The sequence below is a fragment of the Megalops cyprinoides genome, chromosome 16, assembly GCF_013368585.1.
Source record: "Megalops cyprinoides isolate fMegCyp1 chromosome 16, fMegCyp1.pri, whole genome shotgun sequence".
Lineage (NCBI taxonomy): Eukaryota > Metazoa > Chordata > Actinopteri > Elopiformes > Megalopidae > Megalops > Megalops cyprinoides.
The window spans coordinates 30,033,699-30,058,780 of NC_050598.1; the positions used below are offsets into that span (position 1 = coordinate 30,033,699).

At 43.4% G+C, this 25,082-nt stretch overlaps 2 protein-coding genes across 2 annotated transcripts; both read right to left on the reverse strand.

The window, feature by feature from the left end:
• Positions 1 to 5,142: 5,142 nt before the first annotated feature.
• rab1ba (zRAB1B, member RAS oncogene family a) lies at positions 5,143 to 10,444 on the reverse strand. The gene is made up of 6 exons (XM_036548007.1): positions 10,136 to 10,444; positions 7,860 to 7,932; positions 7,561 to 7,656; positions 6,434 to 6,529; positions 5,728 to 5,859; positions 5,143 to 5,383 (listed from the first exon to the last, which is right to left on the reverse strand). The coding sequence occupies exons 1-6, from the start codon at positions 10,147 to 10,149 to the stop codon at positions 5,189 to 5,191; spliced, it is 606 nt and encodes a 201-aa protein (XP_036403900.1). The 5' UTR covers positions 10,150 to 10,444; the 3' UTR covers positions 5,143 to 5,188.
• A 2,170-nt stretch (positions 10,445 to 12,614) lies between these two features.
• si:ch73-40a2.1 (tyrosine-protein kinase receptor TYRO3) lies at positions 12,615 to 24,066 on the reverse strand. Its single transcript, XM_036547660.1, has 15 exons — positions 23,736 to 24,066; positions 22,378 to 22,445; positions 20,783 to 21,413; positions 20,415 to 20,570; positions 19,528 to 19,860; positions 17,898 to 18,051; positions 16,980 to 17,071; positions 15,968 to 16,066; positions 15,776 to 15,856; positions 15,290 to 15,382; positions 15,034 to 15,155; positions 14,585 to 14,694; positions 13,693 to 13,852; positions 13,090 to 13,223; positions 12,615 to 12,927 (listed from the first exon to the last, which is right to left on the reverse strand). Exons 1-15 carry the CDS (start codon positions 23,815 to 23,817, stop codon positions 12,615 to 12,617), a joined length of 2,628 nt encoding a protein of 875 aa, XP_036403553.1. The 5' UTR covers positions 23,818 to 24,066.
• Positions 24,067 to 25,082: the final 1,016 nt, after the last annotated feature.

The window sequence follows — 25,082 nt, forward strand, 5'->3', positions numbered from 1 at the left end:
TCTCTCTCTGTCTCTCTCCCTCTCTCTCTCTCTGCGCTCTCTCTCCCTCCTTCCCTCTCTCTGCACTCTCTCTCTCTCTCTCTCCCTCCTTCCCTCTCCCTCTCTGCACTCTCTCCCTCTCCCTCCTTCCCTCTCTCTCTCTCTCTCTCTCTCTCTGCGTTCTCTCTCTCTCTGTCTCTCTCCCTCCTTCCCTCTCCCTCTCTCTCCCTCTCTCTCTCCCTCTCTCTCCCCCCCTCTCTCCACACACAGCACGTGCACGGCAGGCTGCTGTGTCAGTGGTAGCCTGCCGTCGGTCTTCGCTCAGAGTCGACGCTATAAATATCTCAAGGTCACCCGCGCTCCGCCGTGAGACACCCAGGAGACGAGCGCTGAAAAGAACAGGAACGGAGACCGAGCGCTGCCTCAGCCACAGCGGTGGGGGCAGAATTTTGGCCCCGCCCTGTCCCCTCCTGTTGGCCCGCACACCTGGGTCACCTCCACGACGCTGCAGTCCGGACACTTCAGATCACTCAGTCCTCAAGGAATTTCCTCTCCAAAAAAGTCAGGAAAAATTACAGCCCTGGCATGCTCCGGTATTTAACCTTTAGCATTGTTTTAAGCAACTGCTCGGTGGTATTTCAAACACGTCTACAGCTGGTATGATTGGAGGCAGTGGTTTGAGTGGTACCGATGTCCCACTGACAGTATCGGTAGGCCTTGGGTGCTGGAACAGCACATTCGCATCCAACTGGTTGGTTGAGAACAGTAAAAACAGTGACACTTGCTGCTTGTTAATAGGCACCATATTAATATGCAGAACCGGAGAGCAGGGTCATATCAGACATACATGTTTGCATCATATACTGTACATGTAGCATACATATAGTGTGTCTCTGCTACGGTCACATCCGGATGATATAAAAATCATTGCAGACGCACAGTCATTTAGGGGGGTGGGACCGAATTCTGCAGGAACACCCTGTCCAGCATCACTCACCTGTGTCTGCACCAACACCTGTGCATCATTCGCACAAGCCATCTACAGAGGTGCCCAACACCTACAGCTGTTAAAACACAACACACACACACACACAGACACGCAAGTACACACTCACGCCCACGTGCAAGCAAATACAAAATGATCAAACAAGGCAAACTACCAAGACCAAACCAAAAAGGGACCAAAAATAACCATCCGCAAGTGTGACTTTCATAGATCAACATTGAGATTTTTTTATTTATTTTATATATATAATATTTATAATATGTACAGAAAACAAGAATGATCAAACTCTGCCGTGACTACAGGGATGCCAGTATGAACAGGCCAAAAAACCCAAAAGAAAAGAGGAGTAAGGAGAAATTACCAGCATGGTGCTCAGTGTTTAAGAATGCTTGTGTGTCTTTATTTTGGCAAGGGTAAGCAATAGAGATGTGTACAAATGACATGAAAACCCCCTTTCCCAAAAAAAAAAAAACCTTAAAAAGGGAAAACAAAGAGGATCATAACAAGGTTAAATTTTCATAATCATAACAATATTTACCCCCAAAAACCCATTCCTTTTCTACCCCACCCACACCAATCCTACCCCATACCCTCTCTCCTTCAATGCTCTGGACACAACGATACCACAGAATATATTCATATATTAAAATTAGTATAATATCAAGACTGCTTTGTCAGAACAAACAGCATTCAGAATTATTCAAACCGGACTTGCATGGTACAGTGCAAACAGTCTACAAGTGTGTGTGTGTGTGTGTGTGTGTATGCGCACATTTGTGTGTGTGTGTGTGTGTGTGTGTGAGAGACTGAAATTGTATGTACCTGCATTGTCTATTTAAAGTTTTCAAACAATCATTTCCTTGCAAAGGCTGAAATGAGATGGAGGACAATCCAGAAAGCAAGTCTGTAATCAAAGAATAGGAATGTTCAACAAAAGCAACTCCATCTTCCACCCACCCCCTCCTCTGCCTTCACCAGCTACTGTTCCCTCCTCTCAGACAGCCTGCTGAACACTACATTTCCCACAAGCCACTGTGGGAAGACGTAATCATGACCTCCTCCACCACACACACACACACACACACACACATAAAAATGGCCTTGTATTACCTAACCGTGCTGCTCATGCACTTGTCTGTCAGACAAGACCAGTGGATAACACATTAGCTTGGACTGCTGACAAAACCATGCAGATACAGTCCTGAAGTTCAGTTTAGTGTGTGGCAGCTCAAATTTAATCACATTCAGATATTAGCATTATTAATAAAGCTGGGCTTGCTGTCTAGCCTTGATATACATATTATAAGTAAGTACTATCAATATAATACAACATTTGTATGTGTGCACGTGTGCCTGTGTCTAACAACAGTGATCACTGAAGAATCTTCTCATGTCAATATCAGAAGAGGCTGTGAGATTATGTGGAGGAGTTGGTGTGGTCAGAGAGAGCTGCCAGGTTTGTCATGATACAGCTTTGATTCGGGGTGTTTGGGGGGGGGTTTGGGAGATCATTTCCGGCCCTCCTGCTCAGACCAGTCAATCCCTGTGCCCCCTCCCCTCCCCCTCCCCCTCCCCTCCACTCACAAATACAGCTGAACCCCTCCTCCTTACTGACACACTTCACTCATGATCAAAACGCGTTTGTGTGGACGCTGATACACAGATGTCCCTAACTCAACCCTCCCTCTACACAAGACGTTCACCTACTTAAAAATGCGTGCGTGACATTTTTCACATGGGCTACGCAAAAGAGGATATCCTCTCGATTCTGGGTCCTCAAACTAGGCCTCTCATCTCTAAAGGAGAGATTCCAGAGCATGCATTCGACAACCTTTGAAACAGAAAAGCTGTTACAAGCTATGCATGTAATCACCTTACAAATGTTAAATTAGGCGCCAGGGGGCTACATAAAAAATACATGCCAAACTTACCCCCTGGTTTGTTCAGCATCTGACACTAAGTAAAGTTAAGAGGGACAGTTCTAGAAGAGAAACTGTCTGGCACATTCTCTGACACCATCACTGTGCATCTCAGATGTTCTATCAGAGCAACAACAAAATCGCAGCCTCCTTGTATTATTGTCATGGTTTCAAAAAGGGGTCTTCTGTCATACAGGGGAAGGCAACTGCACTGCATTGGATTTTTTTTATTTGCGATCAGATCTGATACAGAACATACGGGCAGCCAAAAGAATGTCTGCTCCTTTCTCAAGGCAACTGAAGTACAGGGGCTGGCTTGTTAGTTAATCAGCACAATCACTCACAAGTGTTTGAAAGATTTGTTTTTTTTATTTTAAATTAAAAGGACAGTGTATGGATCACTGATAGGCACTCCCTGTTCACAAACACCAGGGAAGTCAATGTGTGAATACACACAAGGGGATGGCAAACTAATATTTCATGATTGTGTGGTATTAGTTTGTGATTGCAGAACTGAATTAGGTTGTGGGTCTTGTTTCATTATGACATCATAAAAACAGCTGTGTTGCATTTATGAACACCGTAAAATATGCTCCATGCAGCCCTGAATAAGAGCGTGTGCTAAAGGACCAAACAAGGAACAAAATAATGAAGTAACTGCTCGAGCTTCAGTGTCCAGGGCCTGTGGCCTCCCCACATACCGGTGGAGTGACAGGAACCCTCTTGAGGAATTACACACCGCCATGAGACCCAAGATAACCCACAAAGCACATGGCCGGAGCAGTTCTACCAGTTCTACACAGTGTGCATATGGCACATAGGAAACAACAAATTCACAGTTTCTTTTTACCACTACATTCGCCATCCAAATCACAAAGATTGATGTTTTCATTAAAAAAAACAAAAACAAATTTGTTTCAATGAATTTCTCTGATAAACTAATTTCAGATGCCATATGTAAAAAGAAAATGTAAAAAATCAAGGTAATTACTAAAGCCATGATTTGCTTAAACAAACGAGACTGTGTCAGAGTTTTGTTGACACCGAGGCGGACAACTGCAGTCTTGAAGGTAAGTTCCAGTGCATTTTACAAGTACAGCACCTGTCAGACAGGTATTAAGACATGGGAAAAAAACTCGTAACGACCTGAGGTGGAATAATACCCACAATCCCTTGCAGCCCTCAAAAACCGAGGTGACCCAAGACTGCACTTCATCCTCCACTGAGCCGTGCTTGGGTTGTGTCATCTCACACTCGTGTCAACCTGCAGCCCAGTGGCTGAACCAAGCTGACTGCTCTCCAGAGACCGTGACGTGAAACCGAAGGTGCTCATAAAGGATCAGAGGGCACTGCGAGAGAGCAACCTGAAACCAGCAGGAGGCGCTCTCCCCAACATCACAGCACTCCAATAAGAGTCTCATACGTATCCGGGGCCTCTGATAGTCAACGCCCTTGGAGCCTGCTGTTCTGTGGTGGCCGGTGCCTTTTGAATCTATAACAGTACAGCAGCAACAGGGATGAACGACTCTATCTGCAGGTAACTCGTTATGGGAGAGGTAATGGAGGGAACAGTAGCTCTCATTTACACCTTCACCCAAACAATCCCTCCTCAAAAAAAGGAAGCAACACACAAAGACTAACCCTGGAGAACCCATTCTCCAACACTAAATTTATGCAACAGCAGTTAGGCATCTGTACAAGCTTTCTAGATCATAAAAATAAGTTGGAAAAAAAAAAATCAGTCATAAAACCACCATAATAATAATAATGATAAAAACTGACAGTTAAAGATGAGGACATTGAATATTGCCGATTTCATCTACCTCACTGTCCCATACCCGCCCCCATCCAAACTGAATTTCCCAACCAAATACTGTCTGTGTGTGCATTTGTGTGTGCATGTGTGTGATATGTAAACTGAAATCTAAACCTATCCTATTGCCCAGCCCCTCTCTCTTTAAACAAATCCAACCTCTTTCTTCTCATATCTGTTAACTCACTCCTTATTAATCTTATAAGGCCCCCCCACCCCATCACCCCACCACCATGTCCGTCTCATTAACGTTCAGTCTCTGTCAAAGGGGACACAGTTAAGAAGGAACGTCAGTTAGTCTCGGGTCCTTTTCCACCCCCCTCCCCCATCTTTTCTCTTTACCTCTCTGGGACTCCGGAGGGTGCAGGAGGAATGAGGGAGGGGTGTGTGTGTGGGGAGCTTGGGGTGGGGGGTGGGGGGGGGGGGCGGTGTCGGGGTGAGGACGGGGGCTCGTCGGGACCGGGACAGTCTCTAACAGCAGCCCCCCCCAGACTGTCTCACTGGGGTGCTCTCGAACTTCAGGTTGGGTTTGTCCCCGCCGGCCGTGGCCCCGGGGCCCATGCGCTTCTTGATCTCAGCCGCCATGGTCATGAAGGCCTGCTCCACGTTGGTGGCGTTCTTGGCGCTGGTCTCCAGGAAGGGGATGGCCAGGGAATCGGCAAACTCCTGGGGGGGGGGGGAAGGCTGGGTAAGGCAGTGCAGAGGCCTTGCAGAAAACCCACTCCTTACTGTTCATTTTTCCTTACCACAACCAGGCACTTCCTACCATATGGGTCACCACACTGCTTAACCTTCAGTCCTTAATTGTTATTACAGGTGCAACCAGAAGGTCTCAGGCTCAGATCCCCGCCTGTGCCCTTTCACATGAGCCTGATTCAGTGAACATCGGCCTGTACAAACAAGCATTAAGCCTACACATCACCCTTGGACAGGATGGTCTGCAGAGAGCTCTGGTCAAAGAGCTCAGGGCCCCAGTGACGCTTGGATAGGGTGGTCTGTGGAGGACTCACCTTGGCTGTTGTGTAGTCCACCACCTTCTTGGTGGTGAGGTCACACTTGTTTCCCACCAGCAGCTTGTTGACGTTCTCGCTGGCGTAGCGGTCAATCTCCTGCAGCCACTGCTTCACGTTGTTGTACGACTCCTTGGAGGGGGAGGAGAAAAAGGGTCAACCTTTACTGCAAACTGTGGACACTGGCCAGCTAACACTGCCACACAGTGCATTTATCACTATTGTCTCAACAGAAAATATCAATAATCAAATTATCTATTGATTAACGGAATACCATAAAGAAACGTTTACAGCTGATCTGATGTGTGGTTTGTTTTATTTGTTTAAATGTGTCTAAGCATCCTTGTCTCCAATTTTCAACTTTATCAATACGTACACTCATTTTAAAATTCTGCATCTAAACCTGTTATTTGTTTCATTGTCTAATATGAAACAGGTAATAGTCACTAAGAGCCAGCCGTTGGTTAATGTGCCACACCTGCCTAATCAGAGGTGCATTAAATACAGGTGTGTGGCTGCTGTTAGGAGGATATTTTCATAAGCCCGTTGCTAGCTTTGCTCCCTCTGCTCGACTATTTGTGAGAAGTGTTGGCCAGCTTCTCCACACGTATGTACACTTATCCCTTTGCTTTGTGGTCCTGGATAAGCGCGAATGCCGAGTGAGCGTAGCAAAAAACGAGAAGAGCGGCCTCCATGGATCCCTGACCTGGTCTGTGACGTCGTACACCACGATGATGCCGTGGGCGCCCCTGTAGTAGCTGGAGGTGATGGTGCGGAAGCGCTCCTGACCAGCTGTGTCCCACTAGGGAGAGAGGAGGAGACGGTTCATCAGTCACAGCAAAGACAGGTGCACGTTACAGCTACCACACACACACACACAAGGTCATGAGACTGCTTCACCGCCGGTTCTGCAGTGAGTAAATGGGACAAGCTCTCCATACCCGCAACTGCTGTGCAGAGACATTCGTATTCGTGCCCAGACTGCATTATTATAATTAATGAGTTAATAAGTCATTTCATTTTCCTTCACATTCAACTATAACGAAACCCCACCTGTTTATATAAAAAACAGCTTTATCTGGACCAACAGTGGCCACCCAGATAACTTGAGTTTCAAGCCATTTTGTTTTGGCCTTCACCTGCAGCTTGGTGTATGACACTGGGATACGTGCATGCAACTTATGGGTCCCTTAAGGTTATCAGAGGCATCTTCCCAGTCTTCTACTGGAGAGAACAAATCATCAAACATTAAAGGTTTGTTTGGGTGTAATGATTTGTTCACTAAAAAAAGCAACTGAAGGATGCAGTTGTGTTAAACAGTTATTAATAATTTCCCCACTCTGATGTGGCACAGAAATTCCACTCTGCCTGGATGTCCAATGCCCCTTTGTGATGGCATCAATTTGCAAAGATTTTACATTTTACAAGCTGCAAATGAAGTCCTATTTACATGACTTGGAACGTGAGCTGGCTTGGGGAATGCTGGCCCAGAAAATTTATCATCAGCGGTTTTGTTACGGCGGAATAGGATTGAAAATGGCAGCTAGGCTGCATCTTCCAGAACATATTGGAAATAAAAGTGAGCTTCTTCAGTCCAGCTGGACCAGCTCACTAATACTTATATCCAAGAATGGACGATATTCATGTAGTATTTAGGAACCCAGTCTTGACAAATGCAGACCCCTTTTTAACATGAACAAGGAGAGCTAGCCACATGGCATGGTCACAATACTGGAACAGGAAGACAATGTGAAAATCATGGTTATCATGAACAAGCTGCTGCAGCTGTGTGCTGGTTTGGGAGCTCTCAACTGAGCTTGGCAATGTACTCACAATCTGCAGTTTGATGGTCTTTCCGTCTAGCTCTATGGTGCGGATCTTGAAGTCCACCCCAATGGTGCTGATGTAGCTTTCTGTGTAGGTGTCATCCTAGATGAAGACACACATGGGACAAGGAGAAATAGATGAGATGCAAAGACAAGCAAATAATCAGCATAAAATAACCTAATCTAAATGAACAAAATATTATTCGCCAACATAATACAACACCATAAAATCACAATAAAAGTAAAAAAGACAAAACCACTTTCACCATGAGTCACCCACGGGAGCTGGTGATTGGCAGTACTTACAGCAAATCGCAGCAGGAGGCAGGACTTGCCCACACCAGAATCACCAATCAGAAGAAGCTTGAACAGGTAGTCACTGAAAGACAAAAAAGTGAGCATTTAAAAAAAGAGTTGGGGGGAAACACCAAAAAAGACAAACTGATTGAACCAGGAAAGCAAAGTCATTGATGTAACCGAGATGGACACCTCCATGCCGCAGGCTAAAAATGACTTTGAACAGTCACATCATTAATTTAATTCATTTTCCCCATGGACAACCTTAGTATTCTGCTGTGCAAAGATTACATCTTATACAGATCCTGTAGCTGCTCCATTCACAGTGCTGGGTTTTTCGGTACAGATGAGGCACCTTACTCAGTGGTACAATACCTCTCCACTCCCCATATGCAACACCCTAAACACTCCATGTTGCTCAGCCCTGGTCCTAGGGAACCACAGCACACACTTGTCTTTGTTATAAACGACTTTTTAATACATTCTCTAAAAACAGCACTACTAACCCTGCAGTGTCCTTACCGGAACAAATCTTTACGTGAGTCCAACTAGGAACAGTTACCAATAGGGACACAAAATGAACTAATTAACAAAATAAGGGAAAGAAACACATTTGGTTTTCTCATTAGCACCAGGACAATACAATAACATTTCCTCCCCAACAGAACTTAGACGACAGGTCTTCGATGGACAGCTCACTTAGGGATAATTAATTAGGCTCTGCTGGAGCAAAAACTAGCATCATCTACAGTGGCTCCCAAGGAACAGGGCTGAGAAAGAGGTCACCCCTCCATTCACTCTCCAAGAGGCAGGTATGTATTTTTGAACCCGAGGCACCAGAATCTTCAGTTCACAGTTGCCAAATCAGGCTATGGCATGCTTCTCCATGAGCTCTGGTTTGGTGAAGTTGTTTCATTTTAAGCACAGCAGAAGGCAAATCAACCTCTCAGCAAGGCATAGTGTGGGCTGTCTTCCTTTTTTGCAAGTTCACAACTACCTGTCACGGTTTACTTGTGCCACTGATAAGTGGCGTGACGACCATTCCGTCTGCCCGAATATGCAAATTGTTGATGTGTTTTTTTTTGTCAAAGCATACTCTTCACAATCTTTAACATCATACCACACCGGAAATATTTTGGTGACAGCCCATCCCTTGCTATTGCAATACTCCTGTTACACCGACCACAGCCCTGACTGACTCATTACTTCATCAGAAAATATTGGGGTCGTGTCATTTATCTAGACAAGGCCATGGTGTTATCTCAATATCTCACCAGCTATCTAACTTAGTAGTTTAGCTGGCCAGATATTCTTTGCATCATGTGGTTTCAATGAAGCGCAAGGCCTCCGTGTAGCTGTAGGCCAGCAGTGTGGCGTAGTGGTAAAGAGCCTCGTAACCAAAAGGTTGTTGGTTCAATTCCCTGCTAGGGCACTGCTGCTGTGCCACTGGGCAAGGTACTTAACCCACATTTGCCTCAGTAAATATCCAGCTGTATAAATGGGTAACATGTAAAAACTGTAACCTACGTAAGTCGCTCTGGATAAGAGCGTCTGCTAAATGACAATAATGTAATGTAATGATGTAATGTAGATCGCCAGCTGACAAGTCACAAGTAACTTCATTGGTTCAGACACAGGACTTGGCTGCTGAATTTGCTCTGCACGATGGCTGTAGATTCGACTGTCAACACCACTGCCATCTGTTCGGTTCACATAATTCGTCGCCATTATACCATCATACTCCCTAGCCTAGCAAACAGACATAACTAAATTATTAAATTACTACCGATTCCAATAAGCTACTTATCGGCTACATTAAAACATTTAAAATGGGGGTAAATGCAGCTAGGTAGCTTGAAAAAATACTTGCACAAACACAAAACAAAGATATTGCTTGGTAGCTGTTTACCTAGCTAGCTAACCGGCTAACGTTACTTGCCCTATTTTACAGCAGGTGAACCGGGAAACAGTGTTAGCCGGGTAACGCTATGCAGCTAACACATGCCCCTCTATTCGGGGTCGTGACACCGGGCAGCAGACATTTCAAGACTGGTGAAAATAACTGATGTCCCACGCATTTTGGCACAGCTAACATTAGCTAGCCAGATAAGAAGCTAATTTAGCTAATAATATGCACTAGCTAGCTAGTCTAACTAGATCTACTAGCTAGTCTAACTAATACCGTCCCCACCCGGCCCTATTGTCAGAAACAGCGGAACCCGGGCGTGACACCGTCCAGACCCCGTGACACCTCCGCGATCCAGGCGCTGGAAGCGTCTACTCACTATTCGGGATTCATGGTGCGTCCGGTCGGGCTGTTTTTTCAGTCGGCGGTTTGGATCCTCTGTTCCCCTGTTTCTCTATTCTCTTTGGACGCAGATGACTCGGATCGTCTCGGCTCAGGATGCTGCGAGCTGGGCTGGCTAAGTTAGCTGTGTCCTTCTCTCTCTTTTCTTCCCCCAACCCTGTTTAGCTAACGTTTTTATTGCTGTTTATTTACAAAAGAGCCTTTTTCATCCCTCGTCTCATCTGACAGGTTTGTTTTTTCCTTTTTCCTTTCTCTCCTCTTTCGCTCGAAATACAAGATGGCTGCGCAGGTGCGGCAGTGACGTCACGTGACGTGGCGATACGGGTGTGGGGAGGCCTCGAGTCAACACGGGTGATGTAGATATGGGAGGTGTAGTTCATGACCACCGTGTATTATTGATATATGTATATATACACACCTGTATATATATAGGCTGCATAATTACAGAGTGCTTTATAAATAAATCTGTTTTGATTAAATACATACACATTACGTTTACAAATCAGACAATAGATTGCACATACAATTGAGGTTCATTGACAATAATTTTATTAGTATGTGTAACAAGTAGTTATAAATACATACAAAGAGACAGTCACAAACATACAGTTACAAGGACAATCAAAGAATTCGTCAGTCCCACCAGTTAACCATGATACACAGCCTATGAATAAGTAGGCCTACTACAACATATATGGAAATTGTTAGCCAACAATTTCTACGTTCTAAAATTTTTCTTTCAAAATGGTAAACGGTGTCCTCTGTTGCTGAATTTTTGAAGTTCAAAGGGACTGTCGCAACCACATTCACAGGAGTGTAAACGTCAGGTTTAAACCAGGAGATCAGTGCGCTATATTAGAACTGAATGACATTAGGAGCACCCAGGCCTCAAAGAGTCCAGTGGGCTAAACCTGAGGTTTACATCCTTGTTTGAGTCAAAGCAACTGGCTGATCATTCCACCACCACTAACGCTACTTGTTTCACCAAAGTTTGACTTAGCCTTACTGTCCAGAATGTGTAAACATGCATTACCATGGATGTGGGGACAGCTATCCTGTTGTTAAACTACGACAGGTGTTTTTACTTAAGTAGAGTTCATTTTAAGTCTGCATGCTATATTTCCATTGTAAAAAAATAATGTATTAAAAAAAATCATTTGCATACCCTGCTGTGGGTTGCTACATTTTCATATTATCCAGCATACATAGTTTGAAATGCATTTTTGTGTTTAGATCTGAAATATTGCTTAGCAGAAAAAATGATATGTTGCTTTATAAGTCTTTCATAGAAACCTGTACATTACACGAGTATGTGAACATACACACATGTGTGTATCCTTCCCGATTGTAAAGTTAGTTTTGCATCTGATTATTAAATAAACAGTCTTTTTACAGGAGTTACTTCTGAGAATTAAGTTTGTGTCAGATGGCTTCTATTGGTGAGTAGACCCCATACTGGGAATTGTGAAAGTGAAAATAAAATCAAAATCATTTTCAACAGTCTGAGAAGGGTTTTTCAACTCTCATACATCACAAGGAATTTAGCTAGTACCACTTCCAAAGTATCACAATTTTTTGTGCAAATTTCCAAGATAATTACATTTACTTGATGTCATCTAATCAAAGCCCTGAGTGAAATTTAATGACATTTGAGTCAATATATTGCGAAGGGATTTAGTATCTTCCTCCTTCTTGTCTTTCTTGTATATAAATGAAAGGAATGACATAAATATGAATTACACTTACATGCACAAGTAACAAAGTCATCATACATATCCAGAAGTAACAGTCGTAAGAGTTTTGGCAACACTTTTGTAAAATTAACATAAATGTACTTGCATTGTTGTATGTGTGCATGTTACACTTTATGAGTGAATTCAAACATTGCAATATACATAATCATATTTTTTGCAGTCCACAAGGTTTGTCTTTCATAAACATTCTCTCCAAATAAAAGGTGATTCTGAGCTTGTGCTTTGATACAGTTAACATTTATTGCACACCCTTTCAAAGTATTATTTTTAGTCTGGATGTCAACGTAAATTCTAAAATTATGGTTATTTTCTTCCCATTATATCCTACACACACACACACCCACGCACACACATACACAATGGCCGGATTTAAGCCTTGGGGATATTTCACTGACCTGAATTAGAGTTGATCTAGTATTATGTCACATATTGGGCGCCTCACCTCACACAAATCTGTGGCTCAGTCTTGTAGCCTCTGAGGTTCAGTAAAACTCTCAGACATTTTTAAGAGATTCACCTCCATGAACACCTGAAAAGCCTTCATCATAACCACAAATTCCTGTTTAAGATACAAACAATGTTTTTGGATTTTTAAAATACATCTTCCAAGTTTGTGTAATCCTAACCTCTGGGCTGGAAGACACATCAAGCGGTTTCACAATACAGAGCTTTTTTTTTTTTTTTGTGAACATCATTTTTTAGCTAATAAAGGCACTTCCCCTCCGTTTGAGTTTTAACGCACAGCAGGTAGCCCTCTTCATCCTCCATGGGGGGTTTGATGGCCACTGGCCCAGGGATGTACAGATTGCCCGTCGCCCCCTCCTCTGCCTCTGGATCCCCTCCCTCCAGTCTGGTCTGATCAGCCACCTCCAGGCCCTGGTTGATGTAGTGGGCTTCCTGGCTGGCTTCTAGGGGTGGCAGTTCAGACAGAAGGGCCTTGAGCTTTGCCCCCAGCTCCCCAAAACCTGGTCTCCGCGTAGGGTCTCTGTTCCAGCAGGAGTGCATCACTTCATACCTGATAACGTGGATGGAGAGACCCAGAGACAAAGTGACCTCTCTCACATGTTACAGTAACACCTTATTTTAAAGGACTGTTGATACTGTTATGAATCATTCAGTTAAGCACTTTTGCTTTTTTGGTTCACTGCTTGATTGTATTAAGAGGGCGTCAGCTTACAGTCTGACATCACAGTCTGGTGCTTTGAGCCGGTAACCGGACTCCAGCAGATCCATCAGCTCGTGGTTGTGGACCCCGGGATATGGTGTTCGTCCTCCTGACACGATCTCCCACATGGTGACCCCAAAGGACCACTGGCACACAAACACAATCACACATACTGTATACACACACACACATGAATGCTACCCTCTTAAAATAAACCCCAACTCCAAAGTCTTTTGAACCAGGGGTCTAAAACGGATTTCACCTTGAAAATGAAGTCCAATATGGATCTTTGTGGCCTTGGCATTCATAGACATAATCCCAAAAATTTACTTCAAATGAAAAAAAAAATCATATGATGTTTCATAAGCAGAAATGAACCCCAGTATAGATGAAAAGGGGCAGTGCTTCCTACAGCATGTAAAACAGTTTATATAGTTACATATTCTCTCTATATATAGTTATGTATAGAGACAGACTTACTAATTATGATGGTGTTACTCTAGTCTGCAAGTCAAAGGCTCCAGCTCTGGGGCTGAAGTCCAGCATGTCTCCCTTCAGATGTAGCAGATGGCACAGGTTTTTGGTCAGTATCTCAGCCCCCACCCGGGCACTCACCACATCGCTCTTGGTGGTGTAGATGGACTCGGACAGACTCTCCACTGCCATCCACTTTATCGGCACACGGATGGTCACCTTCTGCCTGTAGTAGTTGCTGTCGTAGATTTTCTTGGAGAGCCCAAAGTCAGCCACACACACCCGCAGGTCGTCGCCCAACCTACACAAGTGTCAAAGGCAACCAAAAACTCAACACCAATCTCATTACCTTACATTGCATTATACTCATTTAGCAGACGCTCTTATCCAGAGCGACTTCCAGCACAATAGAGTATAACTGTATTCATTCAAGCTGAATGAACAACTTTGCCAGAGCAGGCTAACAGCACTCCCAGATCAGTGAGTGTGAGGATAACACCATTCAAGCCCTAACACAAGTTAACTTGTGCAACCTGATTAGACAAGGGAAGCCAAGTGAGACAAGAGAAGCCAAGTATCTCTTCTCATTGTCCTCCCATCTGTCTGAGTTTGATCCCCTTAGCTTCCTTTTCCTAAACGAGGTCATTCCCAAACTGTGGGACAGAGACTGGTGGTAAGCCCTGATATGAAAGAATATAGCCCTTAGAGACTAATTAAACTAACTGAACCTGGAACATTTGAGAGCCTCTGATCTAACAACCCACTTGTTTGTGTAGGCTAAAACCTGTTGATATCATCGCTATGTGTATTCAGTCCCGTACCAGATAGCATTGAGGTCTCTATCAATATTCTATTTCAGTTCAATATTCGATTTAATAGTTTGCTTTATGTCTGTAATGAAATATAGAAAACACACATCACAAAACCTAGGAAAAGGGAATTTGATATGAAAGAATGTTTGCACCGATACTCTCTGTATAGTACCCTACCTACAAAATCTCAACGACTCACTGCCGCCACCTGCTGGACTTACATGCAATTGCGTGCAGCCAAGTCCCTGTGAATGAAGCCCTGGGAGCTGAGGTATTCCATCCCAGCTGCAATGTCAATCATGAAGCGCAGGAGACTCTGATAGGGCACAAACTGGGACACAAATAAAGGGTCAACCAATGACAGCTCAGACTCCTCCCAAAGCAAGGCTTTAGTTGCGGTTAAACGATGAGATCCTAAATGTGTTTATGGTAACTACAGATACACAAATACAAGTCAAATTCAGGGATGGATTCATTATTATATTTTACAGAATTAACATCACAGTTTGAAAATTCTGTGAAGTATCAAACATTTTCTTGTGTGCAATACTGAATGACAAACTGGTCTTTGTGCAAAAAACCATACATGATATTGTGTGGTGAGCATTTATGCATTTATGTGTGTGTGTGTGTGTGTGTGCCACTGACTCAGAGTGTATCAGAGCGTTACCATGGGAACGTCGCCATAGCGCGTGGCGATGAGGAAGCGCCGCAGGTCTCCGTGCTTCATGAAGGGCATCAGCACCATCGGCGCGGGAACGGAGGAGTCCTGCTGCTGCTCCAGGGTGACCCCTGCAGGACATACCAGATCACTGCACGTCAGTCAGCCACAGCCCCCTTCCGCAATCACTGAGCCACTGTAACACACACTGCAAAACCCAGAGGAGTCTGGGAGGCTGAGGGTGAGTGGGCCAGGGCCGTCATACCAAGCAGCTTGACCACATTGTCATGGTTGAAGCTTTGCATGATTTCAGCTTCCCTCAGGAAGGACTGCAGTTCCTCTCTGCTGTCTATTCCAACTGTGGAGAGAATGCAGGGGGAGTTAAAGAAGAATACTCCCATCTATTATCAGCACAGCATAATAATCCACATTTAGATGAGAATATATTTTGCTTAAAAATGTATAAAAATTCGTTTGAGAGTTAAATATTTAAAATGGAAATGAATGAGTGAATTTGTCTCTCCAAAATCACACCTACGTCTGGGTGTGCATTTTTTTTTGACATTCTGACATTCAGCTGCAATGAGTCTCAAGAACAGGCACACTGCGAATTAGCACCTCAGACCACAAAAAACCAAAACAGAATCACGTAATTGGAAGACCCTCAATAAAAGATCATGAAAATGCAACTGGAAGCAACTATTTTAATCAATAATGCAATAATAAAGGGAAAATGTGTCCAGACACATACCTTTCATGGTCTTCACTGCAACTTTAATGTGAACTCCTTCCTGCGGGGAGAAGATTCCTTCATAGACTGTCCCAAACTCTCCTGCAAATGTATAGACACACACACACACACACACGTTGACAGATGGTAATTAAGACAAATAAATCCAAGTATGTGGCAGAATGCATGGACTCGTTGCTGGGTGAGACTGACCTGTGCCCAACGCCTTGCCCAGGGTCAGAGTCCTGCGATCCACCAACATCTCCTTCAGGCTGGTCTGAAGTCTGTCATTCAGGCCTTCAAACAGCTGGCCTGCAGAGAGAGAGGAGGCGAGAGGGAGTGAGGGAGAGAGGGGTATGGGTGGAGGAGAGAGAGAAAGAGGGGAGAGTGAAGGGAACAGGGAAAGAGGGTGAGAGAGAAGAAGAAAGGCAAAAGGAGAAAAAGAAGGAGGAGAGGAGTAGAGGGAGAAGAAAGGAAAAACAGGATTAAAGAGAGGAGAGGAAGAAGGGTGGAGAGTGAGAGGAAAAGTAGAAAGGAAGAACAGAGGAAAGGAAAGGGACAAAGAGGGAGAGAAGAGGTGAAGAAGAGAGGTGAAGATAGATGGACAGGGACAGACGGAGGGGGAGGAGGTAGGGAAAAGAGGCAGAGAGATGAGGAAGAGGAAGATGAGGAGATGAGATGCAAAGAGATGAGGAAGAGGAAGATGAGGAGATGAGATGCAGAGGGATGAGGAAGAGGAAGATGAGGAGATGAGATGCAGAGAGATGAGGAAGGTAGAGAGGAGTGTGAGTTGGGAGAAGAAAAATATTGAGAATGTGAGAAGGGGAATTTTCAACATAAAGAGGTAAGAGAGGGAGAAAGAGCACTACATGCACCACTGGAAGCTGAAAAGAAGCATGAACACTAAAACACACACACTGAGGCGTGACATTTATTTGGGGAACTGGCCTATTTAGTGCCAAACATTTGCACCAAATATCAGAACCTCTCCCATAAGGGCGGTTAGACAGCATTATTGTTGATGGTGTCAATATGGAAATGGAGGCCTGCAGTGTACCTTTAAATGAATATTCTGAATTAACTGAAACCTCAGCTGTTGTGAAGACTACAAATACTACAAATACTAAAACATGTAACTTTTACATAATCTTGAAATCTGTTTTTTAAGTGTGCAAAATCTGATATGAGCAACTAACTGCTATGAGCTGCAGTTTGTTAAACTCACTGCTGCTTTGTTGCGGGGCAGGGGCTACGTCGTGTTGCTCCTGGCGACGGTACGACACTCCTGTGTGGAGGGGGTGGAGCTCCTGGTCATGACTGACATGACAAAAATATGACAGGCCAGTTGTGTAACACACAAACAAACAAAAAAGTCAATGACTGTCCAAGATCTCATCCACAAAACTAGTGATATGTTTGCCAGCAATGTTCATACCATAATTTACATTTATTTATAATGAGAACCTATGTGTTCATTCAGTGACATATTCATTAAAAGGTGATACACTCTGGCTGTAATGCAGGTACAGATAACACCCATACATGTCTTATTAACCTGCTTCATATCAAATTCATATCTGATTAATACAGGAAAGGAACTTCATAATGAAGCAGTCTCTTCATTACAGTCCTATGGTATGCGACAGCATCCCATTTACTGGGACAGAGGACTGTACATAAATGTTTTATCATTTTAAACTTAATTTTAACCAAAGTTTCAGGAGAACACCTTTCAGACTAGGTAGTTTCGCCAGTACATAAATAACCCCCACTGTTATTTTTCTCATTGCCTTCATCATCTGTTTGCCTATATGACACTGAGTTGTCAGTTTGTAGCTTTGGTGTTCGCAATCCAAGGTTAGGTCTAAATGACTGAGATCCAGGGCATGTCATCAAAGCAGATAATATTTATCAGGGGCCTAAGTGAGGTAGGGTTTACTGCACCATAGCAGGTGACATATAGCTGGGGACTACCTGAGGTGGGGTTTACCTGAGCTAAGCAGGTGCCATATAGCTGGGGACTACCTGAGGTGGGGTTTACCTGAGCTAAGCAGATGACATATAGCTGGAGACTACCTGAGGTGGGGTTTACCTGAGCTAAGCAGGTGACATTTAGCCAGGAACTACCTGAGGAGCAGCTTACCTGAGCTTGTGCTTTCGCCGTGTGAAACAGACAGCTGTAATGACCAGGGAGAGCAGGATGAGGACCGCACCCACCCCGCCCCCCAGCATCCAGGGAGAGAGAGGCTCCTTCCTCAACGGCTCAGGGTCAGGAGTGAAGATGACCTCAGATTTCCCTGTACACACAACACATACACACAGATTTTAATACTTCATCTGACTCCACAATAAAACACAGAGGCAATCTGAAATTCAAATATGGACCATATTGTTTCTGAGACCTCATGACCCCATTTGTTAGCATTTACAGTATGTACTTAAAGATGTATCGCACCGGCCTTTGGGGCTACATAAAGCACCGCCTCTTCCGCTGCTTTTTAAACCGCACATCTGATAACATTCTCAGCACAATGGCACAGCTTTCGTGTTTTTAAAACATCAGCCAATCAAGTAGGGCCAAAAAAGTAGGCCAGTCCTCCCCTGGACGGCAATTGCACATTTTTTCCATTTCCAAAATTCCAGTCCATCAAAACTCATACAAATAGAGCACACTGTGTTGGATCTGGTGCAGGAGTGTGTTGGGGGGTGCCCACATAGTCAGTGAAATGCAGCACCCCAAAATCTTATAAAAAAAAAAAAAAAACACTGTGAAAACACTGGTAGGAATCACAATATTCAAAACATGTGGTCCTCATCTGTGTATCTAAAACTTTAGCTCATACCAAATTACACAATTCAACTAGTCATGTTAATGGTCAGTATTACGGTTCTGAAAGTGGCATCCTTGCACTGGGCTTCCTTACTGTGTGCACCAGCTGCAGAGGATTTTAACACAGCTGCCTCATCTGCAGGCTTCGAGCATGCGTGCTGTTTAAGAGAATTATTTTGCGGAAACGTCCTGATAAACAAGGGCTATTCACTCTTGTGCCTTTGGGTAATCTAAGCAAGTGGTCAGAAACACATGGACAGCACACTCTGTTGATTCCCCGCTGAGAAAATGGGGGCAGAGCTGCAGATCTGTCGCAGTGAAGGCTGGTTACCAACAGCTGTGTTTATAGAATGCATCATTTCAGCTGTAGATAGCCAGAGATGGATGTTTTCCTCCTGTAGACCATTATAACAGCTGTCATTTTACAGCCAGATAAATAAAAATTTGTGTCCAGTAATTACTGATCATTAATAAACTTTGGTTGTTTACCAGCTAGCAAGCTTATTATCAATGTTATATGACTACTAGCTATCCAGTTAACACCTTCATCATTGCCATACAACATGTTTTCTGGGGATAGTTGATGCAAAGGACCATAGTTAAGTAAATATTAAGCAAACATGGAATGTAAACGCCGCAATAAATAGTAAGCATAAACCTATCATTCTGCACAAGGAAAAGGTTTCTGTGAAACAGAACAGAACCCAAGTGCAAATACTGAAGCAGAGGCCTCTGTGTGATGTGTTGTAATCAGGTTATTATGCAGCCAAATAACTCCTAAAACCTAAAACCCTAAACCTAGAGAGGTCCAGTAAAATTTCTACAACAATTTAAAAAACGTAAATGATGAGAAATGCAACACTGACTTAATTCAATGCCAACTCCCGTCTCTGCAAATAGAAGAAGAAATGAAATTAATGAGAATAATAAGAGCCACGCTCACATCTGTGGATGGTTATGGACCCGGAGGAGGTCACCGTGCCGAGCAGTGCGGACACCTCGTTTGCCGCTGTGACGGACAGGCGGTAGTCCGCGCGCGGGTTCACCCCTGTCACGTTGACCGTCGTGTCTTCAAGCCTGTGGGAGCCTGGGTAAAAATGCAGGGCCTCCCCGCACCTCTCCCACTGGCTCCCAGAATCCCCCTCTTTCTCCCAGCACTGCAGGTCGTACCACACCTCCTCACGCCCGCCGAGGTCAAAGGGCGGGTCCCAGAGCAGGAGCAGCGCGGAATCGCCCAGGCGATGAGCCGACACGTTGTGGGGGGACGAGGGGGGCCCTAAAAACACAAACCGAAAATGGCGGGTGTGCAATGTGTACACAACGAACACAGGGCAATGATGCGTTCCTGTTTCTCTTCCTCTCTGTGTTCCTTTTTTTTCCTGCTGACGGTGCTCCGAATCACAAATATTGCCACAGAAATGGTCAATGAAGTTTCCTTGTGTCTTTAGGGTTGTTTGGGATACAAATATGTTTATCCTTAAGACAGGCTCACAGGCTCACAGCACATTTTTTTTCAGATGACACAGACCTGTAATTGTTGATGTAGGCTCCTACTGCATACACCTGGAAAAAAATACTGCTTAAACAGACTTCTGTAAGCTAAAAAAAATTTTGTACCCAAATAATAAAAACACCTACAAGACAAGTCATCATCCAGATATACACTGTTAACATCACTACTGTTGTCTGGACAAGCTCAGGGATATTATCTGGGTTGTGATATTAAGAGGGTTCTTGAATGTAGAAGCCTATGGTGAGTGATTTAAAATGTGAAACACAGTGTTTTTTTCTTATTAAACAAGGTTGTACGCTTTAAAAGAGAGAACCTACCTGTGCACCCCATTTCAATTGGGTCGCTTGGTACACGGGCATACCCTGGCATACAGTTACACTCCTCTGCTCCTTCTCCATCTGTTCTGCTATTGGGCGGACACGGGCCACACCCTCCACTCTCATTGGCAGGTCTGAAAGCTCCATCTCTGCAGGCTGAGTCAGAAACAGAACTCTTACTTATCAAAAACATCCTGAAAGAGACAACTGCAGATGACCAGCACAATTAAATGATAATGCATTTAGTAGTAAACCGGACTACAGTGTGTGTATATATATTATACAGTATATATATATTCATACAAGAGTTGAACTGCACCTATTGTCTCTCCTTAATTTGTCTTAGTTCAGTGTAAAGTCCCACCTACCTACACAGATATGCCCAGCCTCCTGGTGGCCTGGTTTGCAGTCACACTGTCCTTGCAGTGGACCCCAGTACCCGTCAGGCAGACACTCCCTACTGGGTGGTGACACCTGCACCGAATTCTCCACGCAGGATCCGCCTACAATCCCTGACTCTGCGACGGCTGCTCCAAAAACGGCCCGGCCTTCAACTACGCCTGGGCATTTCCTGAAGTACAGTCTGACCGAGGCGATGAACAGGCAGGGGCCAGAGTAGGAAAATCCCAGGTGGAAACCCTTCCGGAAGAGAGAGCCCAGAGGTAGGCCATGGCTGTAGTTGAGATTCTCCTCTATCTGGTCAGGTATTTTGGCTGTTGGCAGGAACGGCTTCATGGCACGAAGCTGGTGAACAACGCTTTCATCTCCATGGTAAAAACGGCGCAAAGGCTTGTCCGATTCCCAGACAATCACCTCCAAGGGACTCTGCAGGCCAGTCTCTTCAACCTCCTGAGCGAATACCAGATCCATTAACAGCAGGTGGGCATCGTTTCGTGGGATCCAGTTACTCCACACAGTTCTGCGGCTGGTTTTTGAGCTGCAAGCTTGGTAGACAGGGTTTGCCGTCTCTGATCCAAGTTTCATTCTAACCTCCTGCCACTGTAACAATATCCAAAGGAAGTCACAGATTGGCATAGTATGTAATAAGCCTTTCTACCTCACACACACTAAACAACCTTACTCAAATAACAAAGCCAAGTTAATTGATTTGTTTGCAACAGTGCCTCTTTGGGGCACAACAGCTAGAGGCCCCATACCTGACCCCCATCATGACCTGACAGCAGAGGTCACGGTCTGTTCAGGTCTGGTGAGGTCGCTAACACTCTAGGTTAAAATAATTTCATGTCTGCACATGAAATCATTACTTAAGTAGCAATTTAGTAAACTCTAAATTAAATTGCTTCCCATCATTTCATATCAGATCTCTTCAATGTTTGTCATTTCAAAGGGGCAAGAAAGCAGATACCTGAAGTTAAGGATATCAGTGCAGATTATAAACAGAATGGATGCAAAGGCAATCAGACAAACACCCTGAGAAGAAGAAACAGCGGATGAAAAAGCTAAGGAAGAAGGTGCAAAGTGATCCAGCTTCATTGCGTGGCTGTGTGAGGCTGTGTGTGTTCAGATCAGGTTTGATTTTATCAAAGTGAATGTTTATAAGCAGTGAGGCCTCAAGGTCAAAGGTAGTTATTTCTGTAGGAAACCCTTAAAAAGGTGTACATCTCAGAGCTGAATGAACGGGGTATGCCCTGCCACCATGTATTTCGGGTGATGGCGTACACATTTCAGTTTCTCAAAACTGTTAGCAACAGCTCAACATAGAATGGCACTGCCAAGTACAATATGCAATGGGGGGCCTTCCTCAGATCCCTTCTGTCAGCTTTGCAATCCAAAAAGGAATACTGATGCTGAAATTATTCTGTTACAGTAAGAAAGAATATTCAGTGTCCCTCAAAAGCAACCATGTCCTAGACACATTAGGAACTCAGTGATGTTGCGGAGGGGAAAAAAGGAAGTGATACCCCTTACAAAGAGGAAGTGATGCTGGCAGATGAATGCTCACCGCTTTCTCAGGATAAGACTTCCAGTCTAATCTCTCCAGTTGTGTAGTAGCAGTATTTAACAGCTCCTCTGCAGAGAGAAAGATAGAGAGAGGGGCTATCATTAGATTTTCACAACTTTTAAACAATTTCCTCCCCATATGTAATGATGAAAAACAGGAGGGGGGAGGACCAGCTGACCCAGTAAACTGGACTCAGCCTCCCACAACCTGAGAAAAAGTTAATAGCCTCCCTAACAAATGAAAAATAAAATATTGCTTCAGACACCAGTGACAGGGGGCACTTTCAGACAAAACTGTGGTCATAAGAGTGACAGAGTGACTACTCTGTCTAATAAATGTCTTGCTCATTTTTCCTGATTTTTTTCCTCAAAGTTTTTGTCAAAAATGAGGGAAATCAAATATTGCATCTGAACCATGTAACCACAGACCAAAAAATTCAGTATGGTGACAGATTCTGTAAACCTGTATGAATGTGCCAAGTTTCAACAAAAACAAACAGTTTAATCATAATTCCACAATAATATAACTACTTCAAATTGTTTCATGGCCAGTTAACGAGTTAACCTTTTTCACAGTTTAAATGCAGTATACCTCAGGGGTCATTATATACCAAATCAACCAGACTTATCATTTACAAGAAGTATTTCAATTTTTTTTCTTGATTTTTTTCATATACTTTGCAGAACTGAGCAAATTGATTGAGACTGTTGATAATCATATACATGTCATCAAAGAGATTATCATATCCACAGCAACTAACATAGGTTACAGTTTTTCATTATTTATTTGTTTATTTAATTATTTATTTTCTTTTACGTGTTACCCACATATACAGCCGGATATTTATTGAGGCAATTCTAGGTTAAGTACCTTGCACAAGGGTACAACACCAGTGCCCTGGCGGGGAATTGAACCGGCAACCTTTTGGTTACGAGTCCCCCTATGCTACACTGCCGCACCTATCATATGTAGGTCTAACCAGTCCAATAACTATGTATGTATAGGTATTAATGGAATGTAAGTCACCTAACAAGAACTGGTGGTGAAAGGTGGTGAAGTCGTTGTTTTCAGACTTCAGACTAAAAGTCAATGTCTATCTGAAAGTCAAAGTCTATTGCTTTATGGAGGTGTGAATTCTTTGCTATTGGCTAAAAAATTACGTAGCGTAGTTGTTAAAAAGTAACAACCAGCAGCACCAGAAGATCCCAAATAAAATCTAAAATGACCAAATATGTTTCGGACGCTGTTATTTTAAATACGTCAACACACTAAATTTGGCCGTTTAACTTTCACATGAGATACTGGTGACAAAGATATTCAAGTAATTAAACAGATATAGGCACACCTGAAACACATACCTTCCATTGGTGAGGGCTGTGCGCATGTTGCGCACAAACACAGCCACAGACACACAGCCAAAAACAGCGTCCAAGTCCACATCTTCCTAGTCACTTGCTCCAACAGTAGCGCCAGTAGTGACGATTTGTGGAAAACAACACTCCGTTCTTCCAGCACAGGGTCACACAAAATTTACGTTCTGCTGGTCAAGTTAGATTATTTCGCTTAGATACACTTCAAGCATACTGACTTTTATTTTTTTACTGACGTTATCTCATTTGTGTGCCGTAGTTTTATTATGCTATCGTTATTCTTTAAACGCGCTGCGAATCCGTCAGTGGAACTGTGAGGAATGTTGGTGCGCCTGCATTAAATTACGCGAGTTCCCTCCTACGTCCGGCTGTCGATGAGACAGGAAAAATAACACTAATATAAAAGCTAAAACGGGCGCAAAAGCGGAAAGCTCGGTCCTGACAGGACAAGTATTAGAAAGTGTTATTTCATTTTCCTTAACTAAGCATCTTGATGTATTATCATAATTGCTTTATTATGTAATTGTTCTGGTTGTTTTTAACGCCAGTGTAGATGGGCCAATTTTAAAAACAGAGCAAAAGTAACCGTTTCATGAGCTGACATCGAATGTCTTTATTTGTCAAAAGAACATTGAGCTGAATATATATATATATATATATATATATATATATATATATATATATATATATATATATATATATATATATGTATTTGAATATTCGCTGAAGTCACAATGTTTATTATTCTTAATCCATCATATATTTTTTGGGAAAAAAATACCGTCACTTCAAGTGCAGGTTAACTTCACCAACTTAATATTTAGCTATTACATAGGCCTACCTCGTTTCATTTACGAATGGTATCATTTTCTCAAGTGTTTATTTTTTTATTCTTTCACTATGCCTGCATGAACAGTAATTATGTAGAAGATGGGGAAAAAAGGGAAGACTCAGCTTCTGAAGATGCAACTGTAAATTTTTCAAAACGGGCAAGGTGCTCATCTACAGTCAGTGATGGTGGCAGAAAAGGGTGTTTTCAGCCAGTGGATGCTCAGAAGGGATTGGTACAGTGTTGTATTGTTTTTCTGAAATTCTGCCGTAAACAGTGCTGTGCCGCTCAGCTTTGAGAACGCACAGAGGTCATTACTTAATCTCTCTCTCATATAATATCTTTCACTTCTTGATTTTCTTTTCTTAACCCAGGGTCAGATGATTTCCTCCGCTTTTAGTCGGAAGTTTCTGCATCTCAGCCCTTCTTTTTTTATTTAAAAGAGAAAAATATCGCAATGGAAAATAAAATATTTCATAGAAAATGGGGCCAAAATTTCCTTTTCT

Bases quoted from the DNA above. Each gene is read 5' to 3' on its own strand.
- rab1ba (XM_036548007.1), bottom strand. The intron at 7,657-7,859 runs GTAAGTACTGCC...GTCTTCATCTAG, and splicing joins GCCTCCTGCTGCGATTTGCT to GATGACACCTACACAGAAAG. The intron at 5,384-5,727 runs GTGAGTCCTCCA...CCCCCCCCCCAG, and splicing joins TGGACTACACAACAGCCAAG to GAGTTTGCCGATTCCCTGGC.
- si:ch73-40a2.1 (XM_036547660.1), bottom strand. From the start codon at position 23,817: ATGTGGACTTGGACGCTGTTTTTGGCTGTGTGTCTGTGGCTGTGTTTG. The intron at 18,052-19,527 runs GTGAGCGTGGCT...TTGTGTGTACAG, and splicing joins GTCCATAACCATCCACAGAT to GGAAATCTGAGGTCATCTTC. The intron at 15,383-15,775 runs GTATGTGTCTGG...TTCTCTCCACAG, and splicing joins TGCAGTGAAGACCATGAAAG to TTGGAATAGACAGCAGAGAG.